The sequence below is a fragment of the Alternaria conjuncta genome (genome assembly GCF_024043145.1).
Source record: "Alternaria conjuncta strain BMP 0040 chromosome Unknown scaffold_7, whole genome shotgun sequence".
NCBI lineage: Eukaryota > Fungi > Ascomycota > Dothideomycetes > Pleosporales > Pleosporaceae > Alternaria > Alternaria conjuncta.
The window spans coordinates 1,366,608-1,381,819 of record NW_026250096.1 but is presented as its reverse complement, the minus strand read 5'-3'; the positions used below and the strand labels follow the sequence as shown (position 1 = coordinate 1,381,819).

The 15,212-nt window shown below is 51.5% G+C and overlaps 4 protein-coding genes across 4 annotated transcripts; 3 read left to right on the top strand and 1 right to left on the bottom strand.

The window, feature by feature from the left end:
• Positions 1-478: 478 nt before the first annotated feature.
• Positions 479-1,474, top strand: J4E85_005588 (uncharacterized protein; the record flags this gene model as incomplete). The annotated part of the gene is made up of 1 exon (XM_051469833.1): positions 479-1,474. The coding sequence occupies one exon, from the start codon at positions 479-481 to the stop codon at positions 1,472-1,474; it is 996 nt and encodes a 331-aa protein (XP_051326664.1).
• A 3,112-nt stretch (positions 1,475-4,586) lies between these two features.
• J4E85_005587 (uncharacterized protein) lies at positions 4,587-5,931 on the top strand (the record flags this gene model as incomplete). The annotated part of the gene is made up of 4 exons (XM_051469832.1): positions 4,587-4,620; positions 4,739-4,852; positions 4,914-5,584; positions 5,638-5,931. The coding sequence occupies 4 exons, from the start codon at positions 4,587-4,589 to the stop codon at positions 5,929-5,931; spliced, it is 1,113 nt and encodes a 370-aa protein (XP_051326663.1).
• Positions 5,932-9,762: 3,831 nt separating this feature from the next.
• Positions 9,763-12,229, top strand: J4E85_005586 (uncharacterized protein; the record flags this gene model as incomplete). The annotated part of the gene is made up of 3 exons (XM_051469831.1): positions 9,763-9,797; positions 9,847-10,130; positions 10,179-12,229. The coding sequence occupies 3 exons, from the start codon at positions 9,763-9,765 to the stop codon at positions 12,227-12,229; spliced, it is 2,370 nt and encodes a 789-aa protein (XP_051326662.1).
• Positions 12,230-13,132: 903 nt separating this feature from the next.
• On the bottom strand, positions 13,133-14,151 carry J4E85_005585 (uncharacterized protein; the record flags this gene model as incomplete). Its single annotated transcript, XM_051469830.1, has 3 exons — positions 13,133-13,187; positions 13,241-13,880; positions 13,914-14,151. 3 exons carry the CDS (start codon positions 14,149-14,151, stop codon positions 13,133-13,135), a joined length of 933 nt encoding a protein of 310 aa, XP_051326661.1.
• Positions 14,152-15,212: the final 1,061 nt, after the last annotated feature.

Here is a 15,212-nt window from a genome sequence, read left to right as displayed (position 1 = left end):
CCCGAGCTTTGTCCGGCACCCTCAAACCATCACGCCAGCAGCAGCTCAAAAGTGGCGGCATCGTCATGCGCCAAGCAGTCCGCCTTGCTTCAGCCACAGAGTATAGCTTGGACATGTGTCAAATTGTTCGATGCCAAGAGTTCCGCTGCGATATCAACTGCCAAGTTCCGAGTTGGGATTCTAGATTCCGGTTTGCCGTACGCCTGCACCACTCAGAGCGTCGCAAACTCCGATGGTCCTTGTCCGACGTCATGCGCACATTCAACACCATCAATCCTACTTGGCAACGCCACACGCTCTTGATCCCTCAGCCTCAACACGTAATTGTGATTCCTCGAAGCCATCGTGTCGCTTGGCAAGCATCTTTCCTGTAGCATATAAGTAGCTTGCTACCCCGCCAGCTCCGCAGGATGTACCTCATTGAATACATACACCGTTCAATACAGATAACACAGATCCTACGCGAACGATACTTACCATGCCTCACCACCACCCCGGAACCTGGGCCAGCAAGAGCGACATCGACCCCACCAACCTCCCTTGGGCAGTCACAGCTCATCTCCTCGCCATCAACCACGAACAATTGCTCCGCGTTACAAGACATCCCTTCCTCGAGCGTGCCGCAAAGGGTACCCTACCAAAGCCTCTGATTGCACAATGGCTCGCAAACGACAGGCAGTACCTTCAAGGTTATCTTGCTACTATCAACCACACCCTCAACCTCATCCGCAGTACGCACAAGTCAACCACTGCACCTGGTGAGGAGCCAGACATTCCCACGCGATTCATTGCGTGGTTAGAATCTGCTATCAAGAATGGAGAGAGGGAGTTGCGGTTCTTCCAAGAAGTTGCTGAGATCTACAAGATCGATCTTCCTCCCTCACCACTCCAGGAGAACGCCAAATCCGAAGGTCTCCGCCGCTACGAAGCACTGTTTGCTAGTGTTGCGTCCCAACAACCAAACACGTTCATGCCATGGCTCGAAGGCGCCATTCTACTATGGTCGACCGAGAAGGTATATTACGAGGCCTGGTCCTGGGCCCGCCGACAAGATGCTCAATCTTCTCCTCGAAACTACGACAACGACCAAGACGGCGGTGCGATGCGCAGAGAGTTCATTCCCAACTGGTCAAATCGCGACTTCCTCATGTTCGTTGAGCAGCTTGAGCGCATTGTCAACGAGGGTGTAAGCGACGCTGTTGACCGAGATGATGCAAGATGGGCAGAGGTCAAGAGCAGGATTGATCCTATTTGGAGGGCCCTCTTAGACGCTGAAGAGGAGTTCTGGCCAAACGTACCCAGTGGAGCGGGCAGTCTGGTCGAGCCTGGTGTTAGGCGCGGTGTCGATGGCAAGATGGACGGCACCACGCTGCGCAGTACAGGAGACGACGAGATCTTGAACGAGAGACAGGGCGTCCGCAGTGGAGATATCACCACTTTGCACAGCAACGAGTACGGACAGGCAGTGAACTAGAATGATCAGAGTTGGAAGTAGATTACTGCGCAGAAAGAGCGCATTGTAGTTGCAGGCGGCGTATAATACAAACTTGATATTCGATAAATCCATAATGACAGCGCAGCGTGTTGTACATCTGACTTGTTTGTAGTTCGTTATGACGAAATCGCTCCTGAATACAGTTGTCTAGCGAACATCTGATGCGTGTTAGACAACGGTCCGACAAAGATCCGGCGTGGTGGCCCGAGCGTCCTTTAGCGCCCAATAGCGTCCAATAGCTTGAGCGGCGCGAAAATACTGTCTGCTGTGAAAAAGTTCGAGAACATCGCATCGCCAATTGCAACACCAACCCTCGACTCAATAATCGCCATGGCTCTCGTGCAGACCGACCCCGACGCGTATGTGATCAAGCCAGCGGCGGCTGCGCCTGCCATCGACACGAGCGACTGGCCGCTCCTGCTCAAAAACTACAGCGACCGTATGCTGCAGCTTCCCCATAGCTCCAGAATGCTTTGCTAATGCGCGTACAGTGCTCGTTCGCACATCGCACTACACTCCCATCCCAAATGGATGCACACCGCTGTCGCGAGACCTCAAGTCTTACATTAGCTCCGGTGTCATCAACCTCGACAAGCCTTCCAACCCATCCTCTCACGAAGTCGTGTCATGGATCAAGCGCATGCTGAGGTAGGAAGCACTCGTGACTTTTCTGTTCAAGCGCATTCAGCTAACGCGTGCCAAAGAGTTGAGAAGACTGGTCACAGTGGTACTCTTGACCCCAAGGTCACTGGTTGCCTCATCGTCTGCATTGATCGCGCTACCCGTCTCGTCAAGTCCCAGCAGGGAGCCGGAAAGGAGTATGTCTGCGTCATTCGCATGCACGACAAGCTCCCCGGAGGCGAGGCCCAGTTTGCGCGTGCCCTTGAGACGCTCACCGGAGCTCTCTTCCAGCGCCCCCCGCTCATTTCCGCCGTCAAGCGTCAACTCCGTATCCGAACCATCCACGAGAGCAAGCTATACGAGTTTGACAACGAGAGGCAGCTCGGTGTCTTCTGGGTCAGCTGCGAGGCTGGAACCTACATCCGTACTCTTTGCGTGCATCTTGGTCTTTTGCTCGGTGTTGGCGCCCACATGCAGGAGCTCCGCCGTGTCAGGAGTGGAGCCATGGACGAGACCAAGGACTTGGTCACTCTGCACGACGTTCTCGATGCCCAATGGCTACACGACAACAACCGCGACGAGGCTTACCTGCGCAAGGTCATCGCGCCTTTGGAGAGTCTGTTGATGAGCTACAAGCGTATCGTGGTCAAGGACAGCTCTGTCAACGCCATCTGCTACGGTGCCAAGCTCATGCTTCCCGGTCTCCTGCGATTCGAGAAGGGCATTGAGATCCACGAGGAGATCGTCCTCATGACCACCAAGGGTGAGGCTATCGCGCTCGCTTACGCGCAAATGTCGGCTGTCGAGATGTCATCGTGCGACCACGGTGTTGTTGCGAAGATCAAGCGTGTCATTATGGAGCGCGACCTTTACCCCAGGAGGTGGGGCATGGGCCCAGTTGCCACCGAGAAGAAGAAGATGAAGGAGGCTGGCACTCTTGACGTAGGTGATCAACTTCAGATTTGCGAGTGCTATACTGACATGCTCAGAAATTCGGTCGCCCCAACGACAAGACTCCTTCCAAGTGGAACGCTGAGTACAAGGACTTCAACAGGAACGACGTCGACGGCGCCTCTGCTCCCCTTGCCCAGACAACTTCGACCTCTGAGGTCCTCGCCGCTCCTGCCATCCCAGCGACGGGTATTACCTCTACTGAGGAGGCCGAGGCGGAAGCTGAGACCGACAAGAAGAGCAAGAAGCGCAAGAGCCGCGGTGATGGTGACGATGAGGCCGATGAGGACAAGGCCGAGCGCAAGCGCAAGAAGAAGGAAGAGAAGGCTGCGAAGAAGGCCGAAAAGGCCGCCAAGAAGGACAAGAAGAAGAGCAAGGGTGATTCTGACAGCGACTCCGACTAAACGATCAGTTATGAACGATGGACGTCCGAACCAAAAAGCGACAGCGTGCTTCGCTGTTGCCTGTACAAGCGCTGTACACCAGAACCGTGTACATGTCATAGTTACTACTACTCTATCCTTGGATACCAGCTTCTTTAATGTAGCATACCGGAAAAATGGCGTTAGGGATCATGGGCATGCTGGCGTTTTATGGCGCGTCGAAGCTTTCTGCGACAGAGGTGGTCGATTGCGTGTTGAAGTGCGACATAGCGTATCGCTAGACATGTTCAATTCACTGTTTAAATTTCACATTCCTGATCCTTTCATGTGGCTGTCATTGATGCGCAGTGCTCTCGTAAGCTGTATTGATGACTTCTGTGATGTATTAACACCACTCTGGGACTTAGCACATAGACATGGATATCCACGCCGACAGGCCAAGGCAAGGTATTAGGGTTGCGAAACCTATGTTGATATGTCTTGCATATAAATTACACATGTGTTCAGGTAGTTGCTGGCTAGCCTGTGGATTCGAAGAACTTCGGCGGCGTGCTCAAGCTGGCGCTGGATCATTGCATCGTAAAGTAGCTACTGGAAAACGACCTCAAGCTGTCAGTTGAGTTGGGAAGCTCGCAACGCAATGACGCGTTCGGCATATCCGGAACCGTAAGTCATACAAATTTAACGCATAGCGACCTCATTTCAGCTGCGAGGCTTCACGTGTTGAAGTGAAGCTTCTTAGACTGCAAGAGCGGGGCGCGTCAAGGAAGACCACGAGGAACGGCAAGCGCGCGTCGTCAGGTGGAGCGCGCCAGCTCATTGCTAGATACGTCGATTCGATACGATCCCTGTGCGACGAATTCAGGTTTCTAATTATGATCCCAAGCGCATGATACACGACATCAGAGTTTGTGATGGTCGGGATATGGCATTGTGGTTGAAGCTTCTCGAACCTTCCCTGTGTTCGCTCCGCGTCAGGGCTCGACGTCACCGCTAGCGTCGTTTGACAAGTGGAGAGACATCCAGAGCTCGAGTGATAAATGCGACCCAACCTCATAAGCTGCCCCCAAAGAAGCTTACAAACACTACCTGCGCATACACGAGATACCCTTCTTTTCTAATCACCGGACTTCAAAATGGTCAAGGAGTCCAAGCTCTACGATTCATTAGGTACGTTTGCCTCGGATGTGCCCCTCCACCGCCTTGCCCTGCCAGGACGCGGCATGCCAGGGCCCGGGGTGGTCGAGGTCTCGGGTAGATACATGAACTATTGCTGACTGAGTTCTAGGCATATCAGAAACCGCGACGCAAGATGAGATCAAGAAAGCATACCGCAAGGCCGCGCTGAAGTGGCACCCCGACAAGAACAAGGACAACCCGCAAGCTGCTGAGAAGTTCAAAGGTATGTGTATTGCCTCACTAGCTCATATAGACTGGATATAGGATGCTAACAGCACGTCTAGAATGCTCACAAGCCTACGAGATCCTCTCCGACCCCGAGAAGCGCAAAACGTACGACCAATACGGGCTCGAATTTATACTACGCGGCGGCGTACCACATCCTGAAGATGCTGGAGGTGCGGGCGGTAACCCATTTGCGGGTGCAGGAGGCGGTGGAGGCTTCCCCTTCGCATCGTCGGGTGGCATGCCTGGCGGCACACGCTCGTTCCACTTCTCGACGGGCGGCGGCGGGAACGGCTTCAACTTCTCCAACGCCGACGATATCTTTGGCGAGTTCATGCGCAACAGCGGCGCCGGCGGTGATGACTTTGACTTTGGCGGCTTTGGCATGGGCGGTATGCCTGGCGGAATGGGTGGTGGTATGGGCGGTGGCGGCGGTGGAGGTGGAAAAGGCGGCCGATTCCGCGGCGGACGACGAGCACCAGAGCCTGAAGTCACAGTCGTGGAGAAGCCGCTTGCGGTGAGCTTGGAGGAGCTGTACAACGGCACCACGAAGAAGCTCAAGATCAAGCGCAAGACATACGACCAGAGTACCGGCAAGCAAAGTACGCAAGACCGGATTCTGGAGGTACCCATCAAGAAGGGGCTGAAGGCTGGCAGCAAGATCAAGTTCTCAGACGTCGGCGACCAGGTGGAGGGTGGAACACAAGATCTGCACTTCATCGTTTCTGAGGTAAGTCTTTCCATTCCCAATTTATGAAAGAAACGATACTAACGACACCACAGAAACCCCACGCAATGTTCACCCGCGAAGGCGACGACGTCAAGCACACGATCGAAATCGACCTCAAAGAAGCCCTTACCGGCTGGCGCCGAACCGTCCAAACTATCGACGGCAAACAACTCAGCGTCGGCAGCGGCGGTCCCACCGGTCCCACCTGGACAGAACGATACCCCAACCTCGGCATGCCCAAGTCCAAGAAACCCTCAGATCGCGGCGACTTCATCGTCGGCGTAAAGATCAAGTTCCCTACCAGCTTGACAAGCGCACAGAAGGAGAAGCTGAAGGAGATACTATAGTTGGACTGAGGGAGGCAAAATACCTGCTCCTGCGCATGCAAAAAATGTGTGTGGTAGGGTATGGGTGTCGGACGGAACTTTGATTCTCGTATATCATTTGCATTTCTTTATCTTATTTTACGCCTATATATGCTCGACATGAGCCACACGAAGGCGTCGGTGGAGTTCTGATATTTTTATTGTTCGTTTGGAAGGGAGGAGGAAATGGAAGGCCAGCGTGGTGGAATGCTGGTAAAGATGATTGGGGATGACACATATGAAGTAACGCGTCTATGATAGACGAATCAATGAATTAGTATACTGTGCGAGAAGCTGTTTGCCCTTGTGTGATAGCGGTATTGTTAAAGATTGCGAACGCTCTTTCCTCGGTGACGGGAAGATGCCCTTGTGGCTGGCGCGTTTTAGCGCGTACAGCTACCGCGTCCCCTTCTCATCCATCCGGCCGTCGCCATCAATCTCTCCAGACCTCCATCGTTCAATCAGCGAGCGAAAAAGAAGCACCTGCCCCCAATTCAGTCACCGGCATCGGAACCTGCAATCAGCATGTGACACAGGACTGCATCATCGCCCGTGCCGTGAAGATGCATGCTGCCCCGCGTCTTGGCGGCCTCATGGCTGCTACCCTCCTGAGCGCGATGGGATCGTTTGCATCGCAGCTTCGTTTGCACTCTTTTGCTGACCTATATGTTTCTTGGCTTCTGATCCCTTACCGCGATGGATACCCAGGATCTGGACAGTGGATCCGTCGACCCGGTTGAGACATCTACGACGAGTTTGGACTCTATTGTCCCTGCGACTTCAGCTTCCGAAGACGAATTTGATGAAGAAAGCCACGACCTTTGTGGAACGAGATACTTGTTCACTTCGATGGAAAGGTGGGCTGAAGAGATGGATAGCTGGGGCATCAGGGGGATAGCGAGAACGATCTCAAGCCTTCAACTCGGGGCAGCTGCTGCTTGCCAAAGTTGCAAAATTGTACTCGACGCTCTCATATCGTACAGCAATGGACAGTTTCCAATCGAAAACATCAAAGCGATCAGAGTAATATCAGGGGACCATCCAATAACAATCTCTTACCAGCCAGCTTCAGACGCGAATGGCGATTCTAGCCGGTCAAGCGCAGATCTTGAGCTGTTTCGTTTAAAATGTAAGTCTCGTATGATATTGGCTATCGCGTTTCGATTGATAGTAAGAAAACCAAGGGTATCCTGTTGCCCTGTACATCTAAGGGTCAAGAGCGCGGAGTGAGTTTGCAATGTCTGACATGCATGCAGGCCAAGAAGTTATCACGCACAATGTCACGCAGGCGGAATTACCCGTACCTATGAGAGCACTTCCCTCGGAAGACACATCTTCAGACCTAGCTCTTCAGACACTGTACAATTGGATCCAAACCTGTGTTGAGCATCATGGAGCCTGCGGTGGACGCAAGATCGTCCAACTTCCGAAACGCATATTTGAAATAGATGGCAAGCATGTGTATCTTCGAGAACGCTTCAGTACGCCAGCGATATACGCCTGTCTGAGCCATTGCTGGGGCTCATCAGGTCCTACAATCAGACTGGATAAGACAACGCACAGTCGCCTAATAGATGGCATAGTAATTGACCAGCTACCGAAAACCTTTTCAGAAGCGATTCACTTGTGCGCACGGCTTGGCATACGCTTCATCTGGATCGATGCCTGCTGTAAGCTACTCCCTTCCGGAGTTGTAGTTTAGGTCACTAAAACTCATGCATTTAGGTATTATGCAAGATGATAAAAATGACTGGGAGGAAGCAGCCGCAACGATGGCAAATATCTATCAACAAGCTCATCTTACCATTGCAGCTACATCGGCTAGCAACAGCGACTTTGGACTATTCGCACCAGACCGCAAGAGATACAAGGCCCGGAAATTGAGAGATTGTGGGCTCTACGTAAGGGAAGAACGAGGAAAGTTCCCTCGCCCTTACATACAGAACAATCCAGATGAATTTCCTGTGTCATCGAACTTTTCTTTCGCGGACTTCCCGCTTCTGACTCGAGCTTGGGTGTATCAAGAGCGACTTTTATCGCCACGAATGATTCACTTTTGCAAAGACCAGGTGAGCCATTAGTATCCGTTTCTCTCAAGAACATTACTCTACTGCTAGCGGGACGGAATCTGTATCGTTTCAGTATGAACGTGGACGTAACCTGTAAAATCGGTTGTGGTTCGCATCCATGCAGTATCCATCAGATCTCTAATATTTCCCTCAGATGTATTGGCAATGCCCCACCATGTTCATCGCAGAAGACGGGTCGACCTACGATGAAATCTATCCACGCGATACCAAAAGCTTTACGTTTTATGGACTCATTGACAATCCAGTCGACCGCTGGCGTGAGATCGCAACCACATATTCGGGGTTGAGGCTGACGTACAGGAGCGATCGATTACCGGCAATTGCTGCCATAGTTGAACGAGAAGTACGGTTGCGAAGGCAAGACACATATATCGCTGGTATGTGGTCAAGCAGTCTGCTCACTGATCTTGTCTGGCGTACCATAGACGGTCCATATTCTGTGCTGCCGCGTTCCTCATGCTCCATTCCAACATGGGCATGGCCATCAGTACAAACCCAGATTGGCTGGGAGAGTGGACTGATGTTGCCATCTCTACGACTATGTGATTTGACCTTTACCCGCGTCGGGCCGGCTCAGATTGGCCAAGTCGCGAATGCTAGTATCACGGTGGAGGGCCACACCTGTATGGCCCGACTGACGCAAACTCACGACGAAGAACACAAACTCTATCAGCCTTCTATGGAAATATCATCTCCTTTATGCGAGAGCGTTGGAACATACAAAGGGCGACCCATGCCAGTTGACTTCGATTGGACCTCTGGTGATCGGCCTGTCACAATTGGAGACACTTTTATTGTTGTGCCGATGATTATTGGCAATGAACCCGAGAAGCGCCATTACCCCGAACTGACTCATGTTATGGGGCTGGTTCTGCGAGAAATGTCAGATGAAACTTTCGAAAGAATGGGAGTTATCTACCTTGAAGCAAAATGTGGGCCGAAAACATCCGTTGTAGAACGTGGGAGGATACTAAACGATTTCGTTGAAGCTCTACCCATTCGACGGGTCAAGATTATCTGAAGAGAAGGTAACAGGCTGCATACCTGTTTGGGTCAGCGAAATCTCCATGCTTCTCGAGCATCAACGACATCGTTCCACCTGAACCAAGGTCATGCGAGACCCTCGACACTCACCACGAACATGCCTTGTCTGGTCATTACGCGCATCCGAAAGCGCGCAAATATCCTCACCTGTAGTCCAGAGAGGATATGGATTCTGACTGCTACCAATGGACCTAGTTTTTCCATGGAAAGACCGCATCTCCAGCACTCGTTATCGCTATACGCCGCCTTACTCCTCAGATCCAGTATCGGAACCTATGAAGAGCCTTTATTTCCTCAGAAGTTATTCTTACCAGATGGCTGCAAAGTGGCGCGACCTTTAGGTATGGTACCCTCTCACTCATCTTGCAGCTAGAAGCTAAGAACCCAAAATGGTAGCTTGGGTGAAGCGCATCACTCACCTTCACTTTCAGTACATCACTATACGCGACGTTCGCATATCTTGCGCACTCGATCAATCTGATGACGGTGTCCAATTTCTGGGATATTATGCCTTCACCTCGCTGAGTCATCGTCTGCTCTTTGGGTAGACTGCGCGACCTGTTGCTACTACTACCGCCGCCGGCGCGACTTTTCCCCGCCCGACGCGTTTGCTCAATACTTTTCAATATTCAGAAGATTTTTGCGAACGTCCACGCTACACCATAAGGCAGTCGCAACCATGGAAGCCACCGCAGGTCCGCCTTTGGACATGGAGTGAGTTAGCGCGATTATTTCTTGTGAGCTCACTGACAAAGTAATGCAGACCAGAACCGATGTCGCTCGAACAACTGGAGCAAATCCTGAACAAAAACGAAATCATCGCGCCCTCAACGATCGATGCCATTGAGTACCACGCGGCGGAACTTGGCCACCGGGTCACGGACATCTACAAGACCTTGAACATGATTGTGCTTCGCCACGAATCCTTGATAAGAAAGAGATGGATCAAGATGTCACGCAGCAAACGCCGTAGCGTACTACTCGCTGTCTCGCCAGACATATCCCATGATCATCTCTCTCAAGCAGTGTTCGGCGCGTTTCCTTATAGTGAGTCTATATACTCCGGAGAATTTGTTTGTCTCATTTGTTGATGAGATACAGTCAACCTTAAGTGTCTTACACAGAGTAAACCTTTGCTTGCCTTCATCCATGCAAGAGGTCGCAAATCGCCTTGGAACTTCGCATCTATCGAGGAAGAATTTCTCCTACTTGCTAAAACAACTCCCTGTAACGATCTTGATTTTTGCAATGGAACTGCTGTTATGTTCTCCCGAGACGCCGATCCCGCAACCTATGGTAAGCTCGTTCGCGATCGAATCCCTGGACAAAACTTCCGTGCTACCGAGGAGTCTTTCGAGATCTGTGCAAGATCGAGTATCCGGATACTGCAGATGCAGGAATACATACTCGAATTTCTGCTTCGATGCAGTACAGCGATCTTGCATGAAATCTCATGGGATCAGTTGTTCGACTACGCTATCCAGGACGAGCCTCCACCCGTAGATTTGCTCGAAGACGACGAAGTTGGTCATGCAACTTTCTCGAACGTCCTCATGTCTGCTCCCTACTATGGTTGGGACTCTCTCAACTTTGTAAGGCTTCGAGGCTACGTCAGTGCCATCTTGGATACTCAGAAAGAACACATCCGAGCAATGAGGGAGGACCCAGGTTACTTTGCGGATACCCTCTTGGAATTTGAACAGCATGCACCCCACAAAGATTCTAGCGCTACCCTCCAACCTTATCAACGGGACGGCATCGATGCATACCGGAGCAAATGCATAATGTACATTATCGACGAGGCAAATTGTATGCTTTCATATTGGTCTGAGATTGACCGTCGGTTTGCTCAGCTTCCCGATATTTTGACCAGCGATATGAGTCTTCATGATCACGTTCATGCAGTCTCAGAGGCTCGGCTAGCAGTCAAAAGTACGAAGAACGTAGTCGCAACGAAGCTCAAAATTGTCACGTTCAATGCGCCAAATATCCGCAAATTCTTTCACCCCAGAACTGATACCAAAACGGGAAGGTCATGGCATGAGCCGAAGAAAGCCCTCGGTCACGTTCAGCAAGCGCTGTTCGACGCACTGGAAGGAATCAGTGGCTTGACGGATCTGGCACCTGTTGCTCTGGCACTGGAACGATTGGACAATCTGCTTCAAACAAGTTCTGAAGCTGGCAAGATGATGTCTAGTAGAATGTTGAACCTGGTTACGGATATGTCCGTTCTCTTGGAATGTCTTCGCCAGTTTTCGTTATGGGAACGATCACCGAAAGTCGTAGCAAGTCTCTGCCACCACAAGTGTACGCGTACATTGACTCTGGATACAGTCGCAGAGTTTAGCGAATGGCACATGAAATTACTGGACTTCACTATTCCGACGGATTACGTACAGCCTTTCAGAGAGAGATTGAACTATCCAATCCATAAGCGAAGGACGCGCGAGAACGTCGAAACCCTGCGACAAGCCGAGGCCAACCTGGATCGATTCTGGGCTACGATTGACAGCTTGTTCGAAGATAGGACTGGGGTCAGACAGCATCCACTCATTTGGGAGTGCCTACAAGAAGGTGGGGCTCTTTACCGGACTCCTCCTTGGGTCGATCCAGTCGCCATCAAGCTCACACCGAAGGAGAAGCCTGAGTATGTGTACCAGCCGCTCTCTCGCATGGTACACAACAAGACACTGGAGATCACGGGCGCATTTGATCGCATGGTCATCGAGGAGAAGACAAAGGCCAAGACCCGCGGTGATACTGTTACCGCCGACCATGACCTGGCCGCACTGCCACCCGATAGCAACGCCACTGCCACCCCACAGCCAACCATTCTTGTCGACCAGCGCGCACATAAGGTCTTCAAGACACTCTTTCATACACCCACTTCCGAGACTGGCGACTTACCCAAGGGCGTCAAGTGGGTCGAGTTCAAGCGAGCTATGGCACGCGTCGGGTTCTCAGTTGAGAAACTCCAGGGCTCAGCCTGGCAGTTTGCACCTGGAGACGCATTAGATGCTGATCGAAACATACAGTTTCACGAGCCGCATCCCGACAGCGACATTCCGTACATCATGGCCAAGCGCTTTGGACGGCGACTAGCGCGTGTGTATGGCTGGAGTGGAGACACATTCAAGCTGGGATAAACTTCAGCCAGGAAAGCAGAGTGAACCTGGGGGTACGCGGAGGATGTGGAATAGTGTGATGTGATACTTGACTACTAGGTATCGTTTGACATGTGGTTTGCGCCCACCCACAATTTCTTGGCGTTTTGTCTTGCAGCGAAGATGACATGGCAAGAATTGTTGCGAACACCTTCGGGTACACTTCTGCATATTTTGTAGCTGATGCACATACTACCGATAATCTTGTCGCATGCCTACAGTGTTTTGCAATAGCGTTATAAGTTGTGATTCGCTACACTCCAAATTGACAGTAACTTGGTGTCAACTCCTCTCTTCTCGTAATTCACCCATAATCAACTATTCCTGTCCCTGTGACACCGTCCAGTACGAAAACTGTGAGCGCTGTTATGGTAGCTCTCAACCAAAGTACCAGCAACTTTCCGGAAACATGCCGATCTCATGTGCGCCCATCGCCATAGTCTCCAACCAAAGCTCATCGACATTCTGCTTCAGCTGTATTCTCACTGAACAGCCGTAGACTACGGATATGTCGAAGTGGAGCTTGACCAAGCTTGCTCGAATCGAGAACGTATCTCGCCGCCCAAAGAAAGAGCTTGGTCGCGGACGCCGACCTGTCAACGCCGAAGAAGCATTGCAAAGGTCGACGGTGTAAGGCACACTGCAGACTGTTCCAATCGCGCATGGAAGTAGGTGATACTCTAGCTGAGAGCAGGTGCAGCGCGCGCCAATGCTCACCGGTCGAAGAGCCTTCTATACGTGACTGCCGCAAGTTCCAAGCCGTATCCCTCCCATCAATCAATCTCCATCGTTCACTCGACCATAGCATGTCTATCGCGCTATCATCCCAATCTCCCAGGATACATCGCGTCTATAGACACGACGCTGCATTTAGCGCTTTTGACTTCATGTCCCTTCGCCATAGTCAGCGCGACTGGTGAGACAAAAGATGTAGCCTCTCCTGATAAGCGCCATTGAAGTGGCACATTGCGCTGCGAGCTCTCTACTTCTGACACCTGACTAGATGTTGGCTTTCGGACGTTGGTCTGGCGTTCCAAATCCGCCGGGGGCGTTGCGGCCGAGCGGCTAGAATGCGCACGATCTTGGATGACGCGCACGATTTGGCTGAGTACTGCGAACTCAATCTTGAGCTTGAAGCTGTAAACAAGTGATTTGAAGGTCGTTTGTATCATGTAGAGATTCAAGAACTCCGTCGTAAGCAACGCGATATCCAGTATTAGCAGCAGTATGCTCATTGCGACGAGCTGCCACATCCACTTCCTGGCCTTTCCGTTGAGGATGACGCGCATTAGCTTGCGGGTTTCCCATAAGTAGATGCAGGATATCGAGATCTCTTGGATGGTGAAGAGTGTCATTTGTATTTTCTCCATGACCATGTAACCGCGGAGGTATCGTTCAGGGTGATTGGTGAATAATCGTAGATTCAGGACTACGGTCGGCACGCAAAGGCATACTGCTGAAACAACGATGACCCAAAAGATGAATTGTAGAAGCCTGAGGTTCGGCGATATCAGATGTAGGCGAGAGTACAGAACCATGGATTGTCCGGGTACCATCAATATCCATCCGATTGTAAGTAGGGTGTTGTAAATGCGAGGATCATGCGCAACGCTGTTTTGTTTCATCCATGCTCCTGGAGACTCAGTTAGCCATCACCAATGCGAACCTAGAAGCTTCTGCCTACCTGTCGCATACGGCACAATGCTGAGCGTGTTAACTATCAAACTCCAGAAGTATAGACCAGTGTACCGTCTGAATACGACGAAGATGAGGATGATGAGCTCAATCGAGTTGTACCACGCGATGGCTGTGAATGCTGTCATTGCCCGAGGAAGAACGCGATTGGTGCCGAATACGTCGAAGTTGGCGCCGGTGATGCCGTTGGCATTGGTGACATTCACCATCTTGTCGAGATTGCTATGTAGCTGGACTTGAAGCTTTGATTGAGTGTTCCACATACTACATTATACTTCGTAGATGATAAGCCCCGAAATCTCCATTGACCGCACGGAGTGTGTGATATTGAAGCCACCGGCGCAATGTAAGCATGTGTAAGCATGGTTGGATCTGGTCTAGCGTCACCGCATACCGCTATTTTTGTGTTACGTGTTGGCCATGTATGGCTGCCAACACCAGATGATCAGATAAGGCGCGAGAATCGATACCGTGTATCGGAGTACTAGATCGTGAAGATACCGTGCGGTGCTGGCTGACACATCGACGTGGCGGCTGCGTGGAGATGGAAACGAGCACCTGCCAGCCTATGCGGCAGCCCGAAACGCTATGTTTAGCCTCTCAACACCCTTCTACACAGGAAGTCCGACTCCAAAGCTAGACGTTAGACAAATCGTTTGAATCCCATACTTCAGAGGTTGTAGGCTTTACGAAGCTATACTGATGATGCTGCAGTGAAGCAGTCACGACGCGATGGCCAAAGAGTCTGCGAAAATTGGCGAACAGCATGAGTGTCTGCATATGGAAGCGCGCTTGGTTGTTTATTTGCGTTGTAGGTCGACGTGCATCGCGATGGATGGTGGGATGAGGGTTGCGTCGCGTCGCGCGTTAGGGGCAGACATGTGATTACTCAGATATGACGTAATGTTCGATCCCCAGCCAAACTCCAACGCGTCTCTCCAGCCACCCCATCTCAAACACCTTTCACGCGACGACGCCATCCCCAGATCCTACAACTCGTTGCCGCTAATTCCATCCTGAGCACGTCCGAATAATCGAGTTGCGTAAGCGAAGTGACAATGGGCCGCACGCGTCGTCTCGTAGCACGCTTTGTCCGGCAGCGGGAGAGGAAGGGCATGATGCCGATGGATCACTGTTGAGAGTCTAAGCCCAGATATCTGACTGGAAGTGCTTAAAATCCTAGCTGTCCGGTCGCAATTATCCCTAGGCTACCTATACGCAGGCTTGTGAGCGGAGAAGTTTCTAACTGTCCTGTTCATCTTTACATATC